The 13573-nt window shown below is 43.7% G+C and overlaps 1 protein-coding gene across 2 annotated transcripts in view; it reads left to right on the forward strand.

Moving 5' to 3' along the window:
• Positions 1-692: 692 nt before the first annotated feature.
• The window catches only part of LOC136699115 (myelin-oligodendrocyte glycoprotein-like), a 32983-nt gene continuing 20102 nt past the window's right edge, over positions 693-13573 (forward strand). The window contains exon 1 of one of the 2 annotated variants that reach the window (XM_066673576.1): positions 693-772. In XM_066673576.1, coding sequence (XP_066529673.1) covers positions 717-772 — 56 coding nt within the window. In that variant the 5' untranslated portion in view covers positions 693-716. Of the gene's footprint in view, positions 773-11816; positions 11889-13573 lie in introns of those variants that run through there. The other variant, XR_010803609.1, reaches the window with a different exon arrangement.

Here is a 13573-nt window from a genome sequence, read left to right on the forward strand (position 1 = left end):
TTTAAAGAGATATCTGTGATCCACTCTGTCAAAGGCCTTCTCCTGGTCTATAGTCAAAATCCCCAGTCTCTCATCATTCATTAAACTAAAATCATTTACATCTCTCAGTAAAAACAAATTGTCCACAATCGTCCTGTCAGGCACACAGTACGTTTGGTCTTTGTAAATCACAGAGTCCAGATAACATTTTAGTCTGTTAGCCAAGCACTTAGACGGTATTTTGTAGTCCAGGCACAGTAGAGAAACAGGTCTCCAGTTTTTTAAAGCCCAAGATCACCCTTCTTGGGAAGAAGGGACAGCACGGCTCTCCGGCAGCTGGTAGACCAGTCTGTAGACATTCCTGGATCACTTCATAAAAGTCCTGCCCCAAACATGTCCAGAAACATTGATAAAACTCAGCAGGTAGTCCATCCACTCCGGGGGAACGTCCCGCAGACAGCTGCTTCACTGCCGCAGTAAGTTCCTCAAAGGAAATGTTGGTGTCCAGCTTCCTCCTTTGCTCAGGACTTAACTGCGGAAGGTCTTGGAGAAGATCTTCTGCACTGACCACGTCACAGTCTTTGGCCTCATAAAGCTCAGAATAAAACTCCACAGCCATGTTCCTCATCTCCGCTGGATTAAACGTCACTGTTCCGTCGGTGCGCCTTAAAAAGACCATCTGCTTTTGTTGAACTGTCCTTCTTTCCAAATTAAAAAAATAAGCACTTGGAGCGTCTATGCCTTTAATGGAACTAATCCTCACCCGTATTAAGGCACCAACCTGGTCTTGCAGGTAAGTTCTTGTTTTTTGTCCGCCAGCTGTCTTTGAGAGTCTGGAGAGACTGATGTCTCAGGACAATGGTGTGGACTTCCAATGTCCTTCTGCAGTTTCTTCACAGCCATGCGGACAGATGATGCAGCATGAGCAGAATAACACTGACAAAAATTTCTTATCTGTGCTTTCCCTACATCCCACCACTGCCTTAAGTTTTCAAAACAACATTTCCGGGCTTTCCACTCGTCCCAAAACAATAAAAACTTCCCACAAAAAAACTCTTATCTTGCAATAATTTAACATTAAAATGCCAATAATACTGAGCACGGAATGTGGACGCCCTACTAATCTTTACAGTGACTATGTGATGATCCGAGAACCCCACCGGAAACACCCCAGCCCTCACCACTCTGTTATTAAAACATTTACTCACATAGATCCTGTCCAATCAAGCTCCACACATTCTAGATTCCCTCACTTTAAACCATGTGTACTGCCTCACGCCTTCATTCTTCTCCCTCCACACATCCACCAGCTCACATTTACTAAGCAAGTCAGTAAGAAGTTCACTAGAGGCTTTATGAGGTTCTTCTCCATTCCTGTCTATTGTGAACTGCTTAGTGCAGTTCCAGTCCCCTCCCATTACCACACAAGTACCAGTCTCATCGTAACCTGAAAGTGCATCCAGTAACTTAGAAAAACATTCTGCCTTTCACCACCTTTGTACTTGATAAAATATTTACAGCCAGTGATTCAGAGAACAGAATAGACACCCCTGCACTTATATTAGTTCCCTGTCTAAGTACATAATGTCCCTTCCACCACAAACCCCAATCAATTTCATTATCACTAGTCGAATGTGTCTCCTGCAAAAACATTACATTAATCTTTCTAACACTAATCATCTCAGAGAGCACCCCCAACTTATTCCTGTCCCTACCACCGTTCATGTTTAAAGAACCCACCCTGAGCAGCTCCATAAAAAGAAAGATAAAGGAGGACAGGCCTAGTAAGAGCACCAAGAGCAAAGGATACACCCCGTGCAGTGTGTTCCTAATCATTTTTTCTTGGAGCTAGGACCTTTACCTCTCCATATTCTCGTTAAAATCTTTTTCAGTCGAAACCTCTTTTTTTTTCCACTGAGAACGTCATATACCCTACAGTCCTCTGAATACGTACGACCGAAGTGACAAACTTCTCTACATCAGGGAAAACATCCTTGACTTCTACCGCTCTACCAAACGTCTCATCCAAAAAAACATGAATCTCCTGAAGAGAATAAAGATCAGACTCTTCACACTGAGACCCTAGGTCAGAAACACCAGAAAACACAGAGCAGGCATCTTCCTCCCCTACCGCCTCTCTATCAGCAACCACCTCTACTGCAGGAGGCACCACTGTGGCGTCCTCCATCACAGACTCCTGTTCTACCCTCACCTCCATCTCTGAAACCTCTTCCTGCATAGATTCCCGCTCTACCCTCCCCTGTTCTTCACTTTCATCCATCCCCGTAACCTCCTCCTGCACCGGTTCCTTTCCCACCCTCACCCTTGTCCTTGTTATCTTCTCTTGCACAGGTTCCCGCTCTACCCTCCCGTTCTTCACCTTCATCCATCCCCGTAACCTCCTCCTGCACCGGTTCCTTTCCCACCCTCACCCTTGTCCTTGTTATCTTCTCTTGCACAGGTTCCCGCTCTACCCTCCCCTGTTCTTCACCTTCATCCATCCCCGTAACCTCCTCCTGCACCGGTTCCTTTCTCACCCTCACCCCCATCCCTATTATCTTCTTTTGCACAGGTTCCCGCTCTACCCTCCCCTGTTCCTCACCTTCATCCATCCCTGAGGTTTCCCTCTGTGCACTAGTCCCAGGCTCCTGAGACCCGTTCATTATTAGCTCTGTCTCAGTGTCACTGTTCTGGCCATTCGTCTCTCCAGGCTGCTCACCACCAGCCCCCAAAGAACTCTCTCTATTGTCCCGGCCTTCCCTCTGCTCACCAGGGCCTCGTTCACTACCCTCCCCTGACGGAGCTGTACTGGGGCCCGCCGTCTCATCTCCACCAGCCTTGTGTGGGCACGTTTGTCTTTTATGTCTGATATCCCCACACTCAAAACATTTCAGACTCCCCGTGGCAGCGTAAGCCATATACGACCTGCCCTCGTGCCAAACTCTAAACGAAACATTCAACGTCGGTACGTTCAAAAACATAAACACCTGCCTACGGAACGACAGAACGTGTTTAAGAGACTCAATTTTACACCCGAGCGGAACCATCCTAAACCCACTTGCTATTTTACCGAGCCGGGAGAGCTCGCGCTCAATAACCGCATTCGGAATAAACGGCGGGACATTAGAAACCGTGACTTTCACCGACATCGCAACAACCGGCGTCACCGCAAGAAACACTCCACTCACCCACACTCCACTTTCCACCAATCGATTCACAAAACCCTGATTCACCAGGAAAACCACCACCGCTCGGTTCATCTTCGACGCCGAAACAATGTTCTCATCACCGATCTGCTCCCCTACCCCCACCAGAACCTCCACCACTGAGGTTCCGGGTCCCGGCTCGCACCTGATCCCGCGACGGAGCGACTGAGACGGCGTACTCTCGCTTGGGAGGGACGCCATCTCCACACACCGCCGCGAAATCCGCAGCCAAACCCCCAAACAACCTCACCACCTCACACAGTAACACACTATACCTCACCACAGCAAATTGAAACAAATTTAATCACTATAAACTCTATCGTGAAAGAAAATCAAAGATAGATTACAGCCCAGAAACGCTCTCACCACGCGCCTCTACCTCAGATCACCTCAGAGAGAGAGAGATGTAGAGAGAGAGCAGACTGTGGTCAGTTAGAGAGAGAGCAGACTGTGGTCAGTTACGTCGTGGCTGATCAGCACAGACTCTGTGGTGGATGATTGAGGACAGAACGGCTCCAGACTCTAAACTACTGCAGGATGTAAGGTTTGTTCATTCTCCTGTAAAGTTACTATTTTGGGAGGTGGTTTTCACTGGACAGTGACAATATAATAAACAATAATTATAATAAAACAGGTGCAGCAATGTGATTGGTAGTTGAAAGTTACAGGACAGTAGAAGTGTACAGAATCATGGCTCAGTGCATTACTCTAACAGTTCTCTAGACACAAGACTAAAAAAAAACTATAATGCTTTAAAATGACCTTGATTTGTAAAGGATGGCTACATGAGAGTGAAAGGATGAACGTGTGTGTTCTCACAACAACTAAACGTATTTAATTAAAGATATCTTTAATGTAAGTTTATGAGAGTCAGAAATCTTGATTTGACGCTTCCATTGAACTCATTGGTAAATTTGAAGTCATTTACACTAGTCCAAATGTAATTAATGATAATTCAAATAAGCCTAGTCAAAATATGATTAGAGATATCTTAATTTAGAACTGTGTCTAGTCATAAATGAACTGCAGATATCTGTAATGTAAACCCAGTCGCATGATTTAATGTTAAAATGTTAATGCTAATGTATAGACACAAGCCATATATTGCTTTGTCTCTATGGAAAGCTGTTTTAACATTAAATCTTATATATATATATATGTGTGTGTGTGTGTGTATGTATGTGTTTGAAGTTAGCACAGTGTATATCCCTCAATTCTAAAGGGTGATGAGGAAAGGGTGAGGGTGTGGACTGATGAGGGTGAGGCATGTCCTCGGTGTAATCGAAGTGTCTAAGGAGAAAACAGCGAGGCATGGTTTGTAAAGATTAGGAGAGACTCAGGCTGACAGCCATGAGCTGCTTGTGTGCACTGAGAAAGAGGGGGGGGGGGTAACTAAACTGAACTACTGCAGGATGTACACTGTGCTGAGAGAGAGAGAGAGAGAGAGAGAGAGAGAGAGAGAGAGAGCTCCAGACTCTAAACTACTGCATGATGTACACTGTGCTGTGTGTAAAGACTGTGGTCAGAGAGAGAGAGTTAGTTCAGCAGCAGAAATATGTGCTCTGAATAAGTTAAAGTATATAGAGAAGAAGAACATTTTTCAAATTTTAAACATTAGGTGACATATGAAACATCTTTTTTCCGTTTTTTGGGGGTGAAAAAGGACTTTAAAAAATAACTTAACAGCTACAGCTATCAAACTTGCAAGAATACAAACAACAGGTGCTCTGAAGAACCACAACTACAAAAGAAACACAATCTGAGGACTTCCAAACCCAGGATATATCAAAGACAAGAAAAATTAATAAACTGAAGAAATTTATAGGAGGTAAGCCCTTCATTCTTCTGTTTAAATCAACCGCTCTTGTCACAGAAGCTAAAGCTAAAGCTAAAGGAGCTCAGTCGGTTGGACGTTGATACATTTGAAATGTCAGAGGGGAGGAGCCTCAGCCGCCTGGCCATCAGTTACCCTTCCAGTGTTAGCAGTGACACTGCGAGGAAAACGTTTAAAACTAAAATTCTCAGAGACTCTCCAGAGACTCTAAAAGCAGACTTCATGTTTCTACACGGGGAAGAGGTAAAAACAGACCTGCTGTTTTATACAGACAACCCCAGCGCCTGGCACACAGCCCTCCGCTCCGCTGTGAAGGACCTCAAAATGGCTGGAAACAAAACTATGAGGCAGCTTTATTTGGACATAACTCCAAAATTCACTATTAACCTCTACAACAACGGTACTGTAATGGTCCAAGGCTCAGAAACAAGACTTCAACAGTTCGAAAAAGACTTTCCTAAACTGAAGGAACTAGCTGAGAGAGAGAAGTCTTCTCTCCTGGTAAAAGCAGCAGAGCAGCAGCCCCATACAGCCCCTCCTACAGCTGCTCCGCCCATGACCCCACTCACGACACTGGCTCCTCACTCAGCCACAGCTGCCCACGCCCCTCCCCCCGACCCCACGCACAGCCAACACCCCACACACACCCAGAGCTGCAGTGTCTGTACAGCGCATCCAGGAGTGCCTCTCCTTGTTAGAGATGGAAATTATAGACTTTAAGGAAAACAAACTACAAGAAAATGACTTGATCCAGCAACTGAGAGATGAGCTGAAAGAGTTTAAAGAGGAAAACAGAACAAAAATAACAAACCTGCAAACGCACCTGACTGAACTAAAAGAACGAAACAATTTCCTAGAAAAAGAATTAAACACAATAAAAAAACAACTAGAACAGAAGAACACTCTGATCAGTAACCTCCAGCAACACCTAGCCCGCCCAATCTCAGCAGAGCCATTACTGCCCCACAGCCTATCACCAGGCTCACAACCAGAGAGCACACCCCCAGCTCCAAAGATAGGCCAGCCTCCAGTTCAAACCAACTCCGAGCCAACAGCCCTTCAGGCAGCCGGTCCAGCAGAGCAAGTCAAATATAACCCTAGTCCACCGGCCCCCCAGCCAGCCACTCACCCCGCCCAAGCCAGCTCCAACACCCCACCCACTCAGACAGACAGCCCACCTGACCCAGCCTACTCCAACCCACCAGCCTCACAGCCACTCAGCCCACCAGCCACAGCCCATCAGTCCCAGAGCCTTCCAATCCCAAGCTCTCACAGGAGAGGATCACAGAGAGACCCACACCAGCACAGCCCCCCAAGAGTTATCATTGATTCCAATGGTAAATTCCTGCACTACAGAAAGCTGTTTCCCACTCACAGAGTAGTAAAGTTCTGGTGTCCAACTACAGACAGTCCAGTGAAGCTCCTTTGTGAGTCCATGTTGCATGACCCCCAGAACATCATTATTCACACTGGTACAAATGACCTACGAAAAAAAAGAGAAAACGTGGCAGATGCCCTAAAAAAGGTAGAGAAAGCCCATAGAGAATTTCCAGAAGCAGTCATCACGATTTCCACTCTGCTCCCTAGAAAGGATGTTCCTGCAGACTACATCAACCACATCAACCAGAACATCATCAAACTCTGTGCCACTATCCCAAATGTCAGAGTAGCAGCCCACCCGACTCTGACTGACAATCATCTGTACGATCATGTACATCTTGATTTAGAGGGAATAAAAATCTTTGCTAATAATTTGAAAATGGCAACACTTGGAAAATCCTCACCCATTCACAAAGGGAGCAGAATGATGCCATATCATCACTACACCCCGCCCAGCAGAGCCCCGCCCAGCAGAGCCCCGCCCATCTCAAACACACATGAGCAGAGGACTGACAGTACGCCTAACTGATATCATTCACCCCCACAGACACTCACATACTCAGAGGTGGTTCAAGGCAGAAAACACCCAGACACCTCAACAAACTAAAACTGATGAGATCTCTTTCTATAAGCTCCTGGAAAATCCAGGGTCTTTATTCTTCTCTCATTGGAAGCAAAACTTCCAATGCAGAGTTTTCTAAGGCAATCAACAATCAGGACATAATTATCCTTCTTGAAACCTGGTGTCGAACAGATGCAGATACTCACTGTCCTTCAGGCTACAGGGAGATCCTTCTACCTTCCTTTAAACACTCACATGTAAAACACGGCCGAGACTCAGGGGGCGTCATTGTCTGGTTTAAAGGAGAGCCTAGTATCTCATCTATCTATAATCAAAAAACAACTCTCAGATATTTGGCTAAAGTTAAAGAAAGAAATTATTAACACTGAAAGGGACCTTTACATATGTGCAGCGTACACACCTCCTGCAGAATCCCCCTACTACAACAGCGAGTTCTTCAACACCCTCCACACAGAGAGCAGCCATTTCCAGGCTCAGGGCAATGTGCTGCTGTGTGGAGACTTTAATGCCAGGACTGGATCAGAACCCGATATTATAGATAGCACTGGAAACAACCACATATTCAAGGCCTCCCCACACCTGACCCCCACAGCAACAACACGCACCAACCCTGACCCTGTGGTCAACAAGAACGGAAAGGAGTTAGTGCAGCTGTGTCGAGGCCTGGGCCTGTACGTGCTTAACGGTCGGATACGTTACGTCACTTACTGCTCAGCTCTTGGGGCTAGTGTAGTCGACTACGCCATTACTGACATGGACCCCTCCTCCATCAGTGCCTTCACTGTCAGACCACAGCTACCACTATCAGACCACTGCCAAATTAATGTGTTCCTAAAAAGAGTTCACCACTCAGAGAAACCTAAGGAGTCCAGCAAACTGATCCACATTAATCCTGTTTACAAATGGACTCCCAACAGTGCGTCTGAATTCTCCACTGCAACTAGTTCTGCAGAAATCACTAACCTTATTAACACATACCTAACAACAGAGTTCCAGACTAACCAAAGGGATATTAATCTGGCAGTAAATCAAATAGAAAACATATATAACAAATGTGCAATCGAGGCAAACCTGACCAAAACAGCCCCTCGCATGAAAAAACCCCGGAAAGAAAACTGGTTTGAGGAAGAACGTGAAATTATAAGAAAAAAACTTAGACACCAATCCAATCAAAAACACAGAGAACCACAAAAACCTGAACTAAGACAAACGTATCAGGAAACACTCAAAAAATATAAGAAAATTATATATCTGAAAAAACAACAACACTATAATAAAATCCTGACAGAAATGGAAGATTCTCTTAATCAAAACCAGTTCTGGGAGAAATGGAACTCAATAAACAACAAACAGAAACAACACATACACATTCAGATTGGAGACATTTGGAAAATTTACTTTGAAAGTCTATTTAAAGACACTCAATCAAAAAATCTCAACCCCCACCAACAAAACATCCACGATAAATTAAAACATTTAGAATTGGCGATCAAAAATAATCAAAACCCACTCGATTACCAAATTACCCCAAAAGAATTGACAGAGGCTCTTCAAAATCTAAAATCTAAGAAAGCCTGTGGCCCTGACAGCATCAGGACTGAGATGCTGAAGAACAGCTCCCCCGATCTGCGCAGGGCCTTACTAAAGCTCTTTAACCTGGTTCTTCAAGCTGTTTCCTTGAGTCCTGGAACAGGGGGCTTGTTTCCCCCATCTACAAGAGTGGAGACCCCAAATATGACGCCAACAACTACCGGGGCGTGTGTGTGAGCAGTAACCTGGGGAAGGTGTTCTGCTGTAACGCCCAGATACAGGCCTTCCTCCCCGAGCACAGCATCCTGAGTAAGAATCAGATTGGCTTTCTACCAAATCATTGCACGACTGACCACATTTACACCCTACACACCCTCATTGAGCAACACAGCCACCAACACAATAACAGGAAAATATCTGCATGTTTCGTTGACTTTAAAAAAGCATTTGATTCTATTTGGCACAGTGGACTGTTCTATCAGATTCTGAAATGTGGTGTAGGGGGTAAAGTGTATGACATCATTAAATCCATTTACCTAAACAACGAGTGTGCAGTGAAATTGGGCGACAAAAGAACAGAATACTTCACTCAGGGGCGTGGGGTGAGACAGGGCTGCAGCTTGAGTCCAACTCTGTTCAATATCTACATCAACGAGTTAGCGGTGTTACTGGAACAATCTGCAGCCCCTGGACTCACCCTCAACAACACGGAGGTTAAATTCCTGCTCTACGCAGATGACCTGGTGCTGCGGTCCCCCACTGAGCGTGGGCTACAGCCGCAGCTGGACCTGCTGGAGCAGTTCTGTCAGAACTGGGCCCTGACAGTCAATTTGGACAAAACTAAAATTGTAATCTTCCAGAAGAAAGCCAGGTCTCAGAGAAACAGACACCTGTTCACTCTAGGAAACACCGCCCTAGAGCACTCTCTACACTACACCTACCTGGGCCTGACCCTCAGCACCTCAGGGAGCTTTGATCTGGCAGTGATCGCACTAAAGGAAAAGGCACGAAGGGCCTTCTACGCGATCAGAAATAAATTTCTCAAAATAGACCTCCCAGTCAGAATCTGGTGCAAAATTTTTGATAGTGTGATTGCGCCTATTGCGCTGTATGGAAGTGAGGTCTGGGGTCCACTCAGTAAACTCGACTACACTCGATGGGACAAGCATCCCACAGAGGCCCTGCACGCAGAATTCTGCAGAAATATATTAAAAGTTCAGAGAAAAACGCCCACAAACGCGTGCAGGGCTGAATTAGGCCGATTTCCATTGATCATCCCACTTCAGAAGAGAGCCCTAAAGTTCTGGCTCCATCTAAAATCTAGTAACTCACACACACTGCAGCACGAAGCACTGAGAACCCAAGAGCTCAGCCCTAAACCCAGTCCCCTCTGTCAGCTGGTTCTGAGACTGACTAACCCTCTAACTCCTAACACACCACAGTCTCAGTCCAGCGCCGCTGACCACAGTCCAATCAGACTGAACCACATTATTAAACACAGTAAATCAGCCTATCTAGAACACTGGGACAATGACACCAGAACCCAGTCTAGATTAGAGTGCTATCGGACCCTAAACAGACCGTACGAATTGGCAGAGTATCTCTTCACCGTCAGAGATCCACAGCAGAGACAGATTCTGACCAAGTACCGGCTCAGTGACCACAGCCTGGCCGTGGAGAAGGGCAGGTATAAGAAGTCCTGGCCCAGAGAGCGGAGAGTGTGTGGTCACTGTGAGAGCGGTGAGGTCCAGACAGAGCTGCACTTTCTCCTCCACTGCCCAAAATTCACAATCATTCGAGAAAATTTCAACCAAAAACTTAGAAACCTCCAGCCAACTCTGGAGATTCTGACCCAATCAGAATTATTACAGATCTCCCTCGGAGAAGGACACACAGCGCCTCTCGCCGCTGAATATGTGGCAACATGCCACCGCCTGAGAGACAATGAGCACCAGTCATCACACACTCCCTCTAGCACTCTGAAATCACCCACACAGTGATACCCCCCGACACACACACACACACACACTCCCCTACACACCCACGCAGTGATACCCCCCGACACACTCCCCTACACACCCACGCAGTGATACCCTCGACACACACTCCCCCCCACACACACACACACAGTAATCCCCCCCCCCACACACACATATTAATAACCCCCTAAACACACTCCATCAACACCCACACACTACTGATCCCCCACCCAAACACTATAAATAGGAATGTATTTTGTTTATTTAATAATAGGTGATCGTTTTTTTATTTCAACTGATTGATTGATTGTCTGATTGTCATTATTATTATTGTTATTGATTTTATCTATTCATTGTATTTTTATATATTTGTTCATTCTCCTGTAAAGTTACTATTTTGGGAGGTGGTTTTCACTGGACAGTGACAATATAATAAACAATAATTATAATAAAACAGGTGCAGCAATGTGATTGGTAGTTGAAAGTTACAGGACAGTAGAAGTGTACAGAATCATGGCTCAGTGCATTACTCTAACAGTTCTCTAGACACAAGACTAAAAAAAAACTATAATGCTTTAAAATGACCTTGATTTGTAAAGGATGGCTACATGAGAGTGAAAGGATGAACGTGTGTGTTCTCACAACAACTAAACGTATTTAATTAAAGATATCTTTAATGTAAGTTAATGAGAGTCAGTAACTCATTTCAGAAATCTTGATTTGACGCTTCCATTGAACTCAATGGTAAATTTGAAGTCATTTACACTAGTCCAAATGTAATTAATGATAATTCAAATAAGCCTAGTCAAAATATGATTAGAGATATCTTAATTTATCTTAGTCTAGTCATAAATTAACTGCAGATATCTGTAATGTAAACCCAGTCGCATGATTTAATGTTAAAATGTTAATGTTAATGTATAGACACAAGCCATATATTGCTTTGTCTCTATGGAAAGCTGTTTTAACATTAAATCTTATATATATATATATGTGTGTGTGTGTGTGTATGTATGTGTTTGAAGTTAGCACAGTGTATATCCCTCAATTCTAAAGGGTGAGGGTGTGGACTGATGAGGGTGAGGCATGTCCTCGGTGTAATCGAAGTCTCTAAGGAGAAAACAGCGAGGCATGGTTTGTAAAGATTAGGAGAGACTCAGGCTGACAGCCATGAGCTGCTTGTGTGCACTGAGAAAGAGGGGGGGGGGGTAACTAAACTGAACTACTGCAGGATGTACACTGTGCTGTGTGTAAAGCAGCACACACTCAGAGACACGAGGTCTGTCCTGCTGTGTCAGAACATCACTGTGGTCTATTCCCACTCTGTTTAGAGGAGGTTTGTACTGGAGTCAGTGAAAGACACAAGTGAATCGGGAGGAAGCTCTGTCTCATTAAGAGTGAGTGATTGACACTGTGTGATGTAAATACACTTAAATATATTACAGTTAATGTGCTCTTTATTTTCTGATGGTTTTCTATTTTACAAATAAACACATGTTTCATAAACACATAAATACACTAAATTCCTGAATATAGATTTCAGTAACACTTTATATTAAATGTACGTGAACTGACTTTAATTAAGGCATTAACTCGTCAGGAAATAATGAAGCATTAAGCAGAAACAAATGAATAAATTATGTATTAATAACTGTGAGGTTAATTTACTCAGTGTTAACTAAAGCATGTACCATTGTATGAATATACACACTAGAGTTTGTTTTATTATTGTCTTTTGTGCTGATATCCTCCTCAACTCAAGCCACTGTCTGGGATTCTTACAAGTCAGTTAGTTTTCCTGATTATAAATCAAATGCTGGTTTTTAATCAAAACCGAGATCTTGACTCATTGATTGTGAATAGGATTCTTGGTTTAAACATTTATTGGTATGTTTATGATTCAAAGCTGCTACCATGTTATTTTATGTGTTGCCATCAAAAACGTTAAAATGGAGGGGCAGGGAGCACCCATCCAATGATTTCTCTGTACTCCAAAAAGTGGATCTGTTGGAAGTTTGGGTTTACAGACCCAGCCCTGATATTTTGGTCGTAACGGAGACCTGACTGAGGAAGTCTTTGATTATCCGGAAAAATTATTGATTGATATTATCCTTACAAATTACCCTCATAAGTATCAGTCTGGTGTGTTCTGCAGTGATATTAGTGATCACAGCTTCTTTACTACTTGTGTAAACCTGTCTTGTAAAAAGGTACAGATCAACTATAAATTAAATTTTAAACACTTTGATCCTCAAGCTTTTTTATATTATTTGTCTAATGTAATATGGTCTTGATTCAGGCTAATTCCTTCTGTAAATGATGCGTGGAACTTGTTTTATGATGAATCTGGTGCTGTTTTAAGAAAACAATGATAAAAACCCATATCAGCCCTTGGTCTGATTGTGAGTTTGCAGTACATTTACAGTAAAAAAAAAATCTGCTTGTGGTAAGGTGCAAAGATCTAAAGTTCCTGATGATTATTTAGTTTTTAAACTAATTAGAAATAAGGCCACTCAAGCTGTTCGAAAGGCTAAAGCTGAGTATTTAAGGAGCAGCTCTCTTTTTGTGGTTCTAATCCAAAAAGGTTCTGGGTTTATCTTTGAGTCCACAAAACTGCCCCCCTTAAAGTTCTTAATGACATAATTTCTGCTTTGGACAGCAAACAATATTGTGCAGCGATATTTATTGATTTAGCTAAAGATTTTGACACTGTTAATCACGTGATTCTAATTGATAGGCTTGGCAGCATTGGAGTTTCAGATCATTCTCTAGCATGGTTTTCAAACTACCTCTCATACAGGGTTCAGTGTGTGAAGATGGAGCAAATCCTTTCAGATACTCCCTCAGTTAAGAAAGATGTTCCTCAGGGCTCAATTTTAGGCCCAACGTTATTCACCATTTACATAAATAATTGTTTTCTCTGTTCTGAACTCATCCATTCACCTTTATGCTGATGATACAGTTCTTTATGCTGTTGGCCCCTCTCCAGAGGTTGTAATTAATTCACTCCAAGATAGTTTTCAGCAAGCTTTCTCCTACTAGAATCTTTTGAATACTACCAATACTAAGCAATAACAAAGAT

The sequence above is a fragment of the Hoplias malabaricus genome, chromosome 6, assembly GCF_029633855.1.
Source record: "Hoplias malabaricus isolate fHopMal1 chromosome 6, fHopMal1.hap1, whole genome shotgun sequence".
Lineage (NCBI taxonomy): Eukaryota > Metazoa > Chordata > Actinopteri > Characiformes > Erythrinidae > Hoplias > Hoplias malabaricus.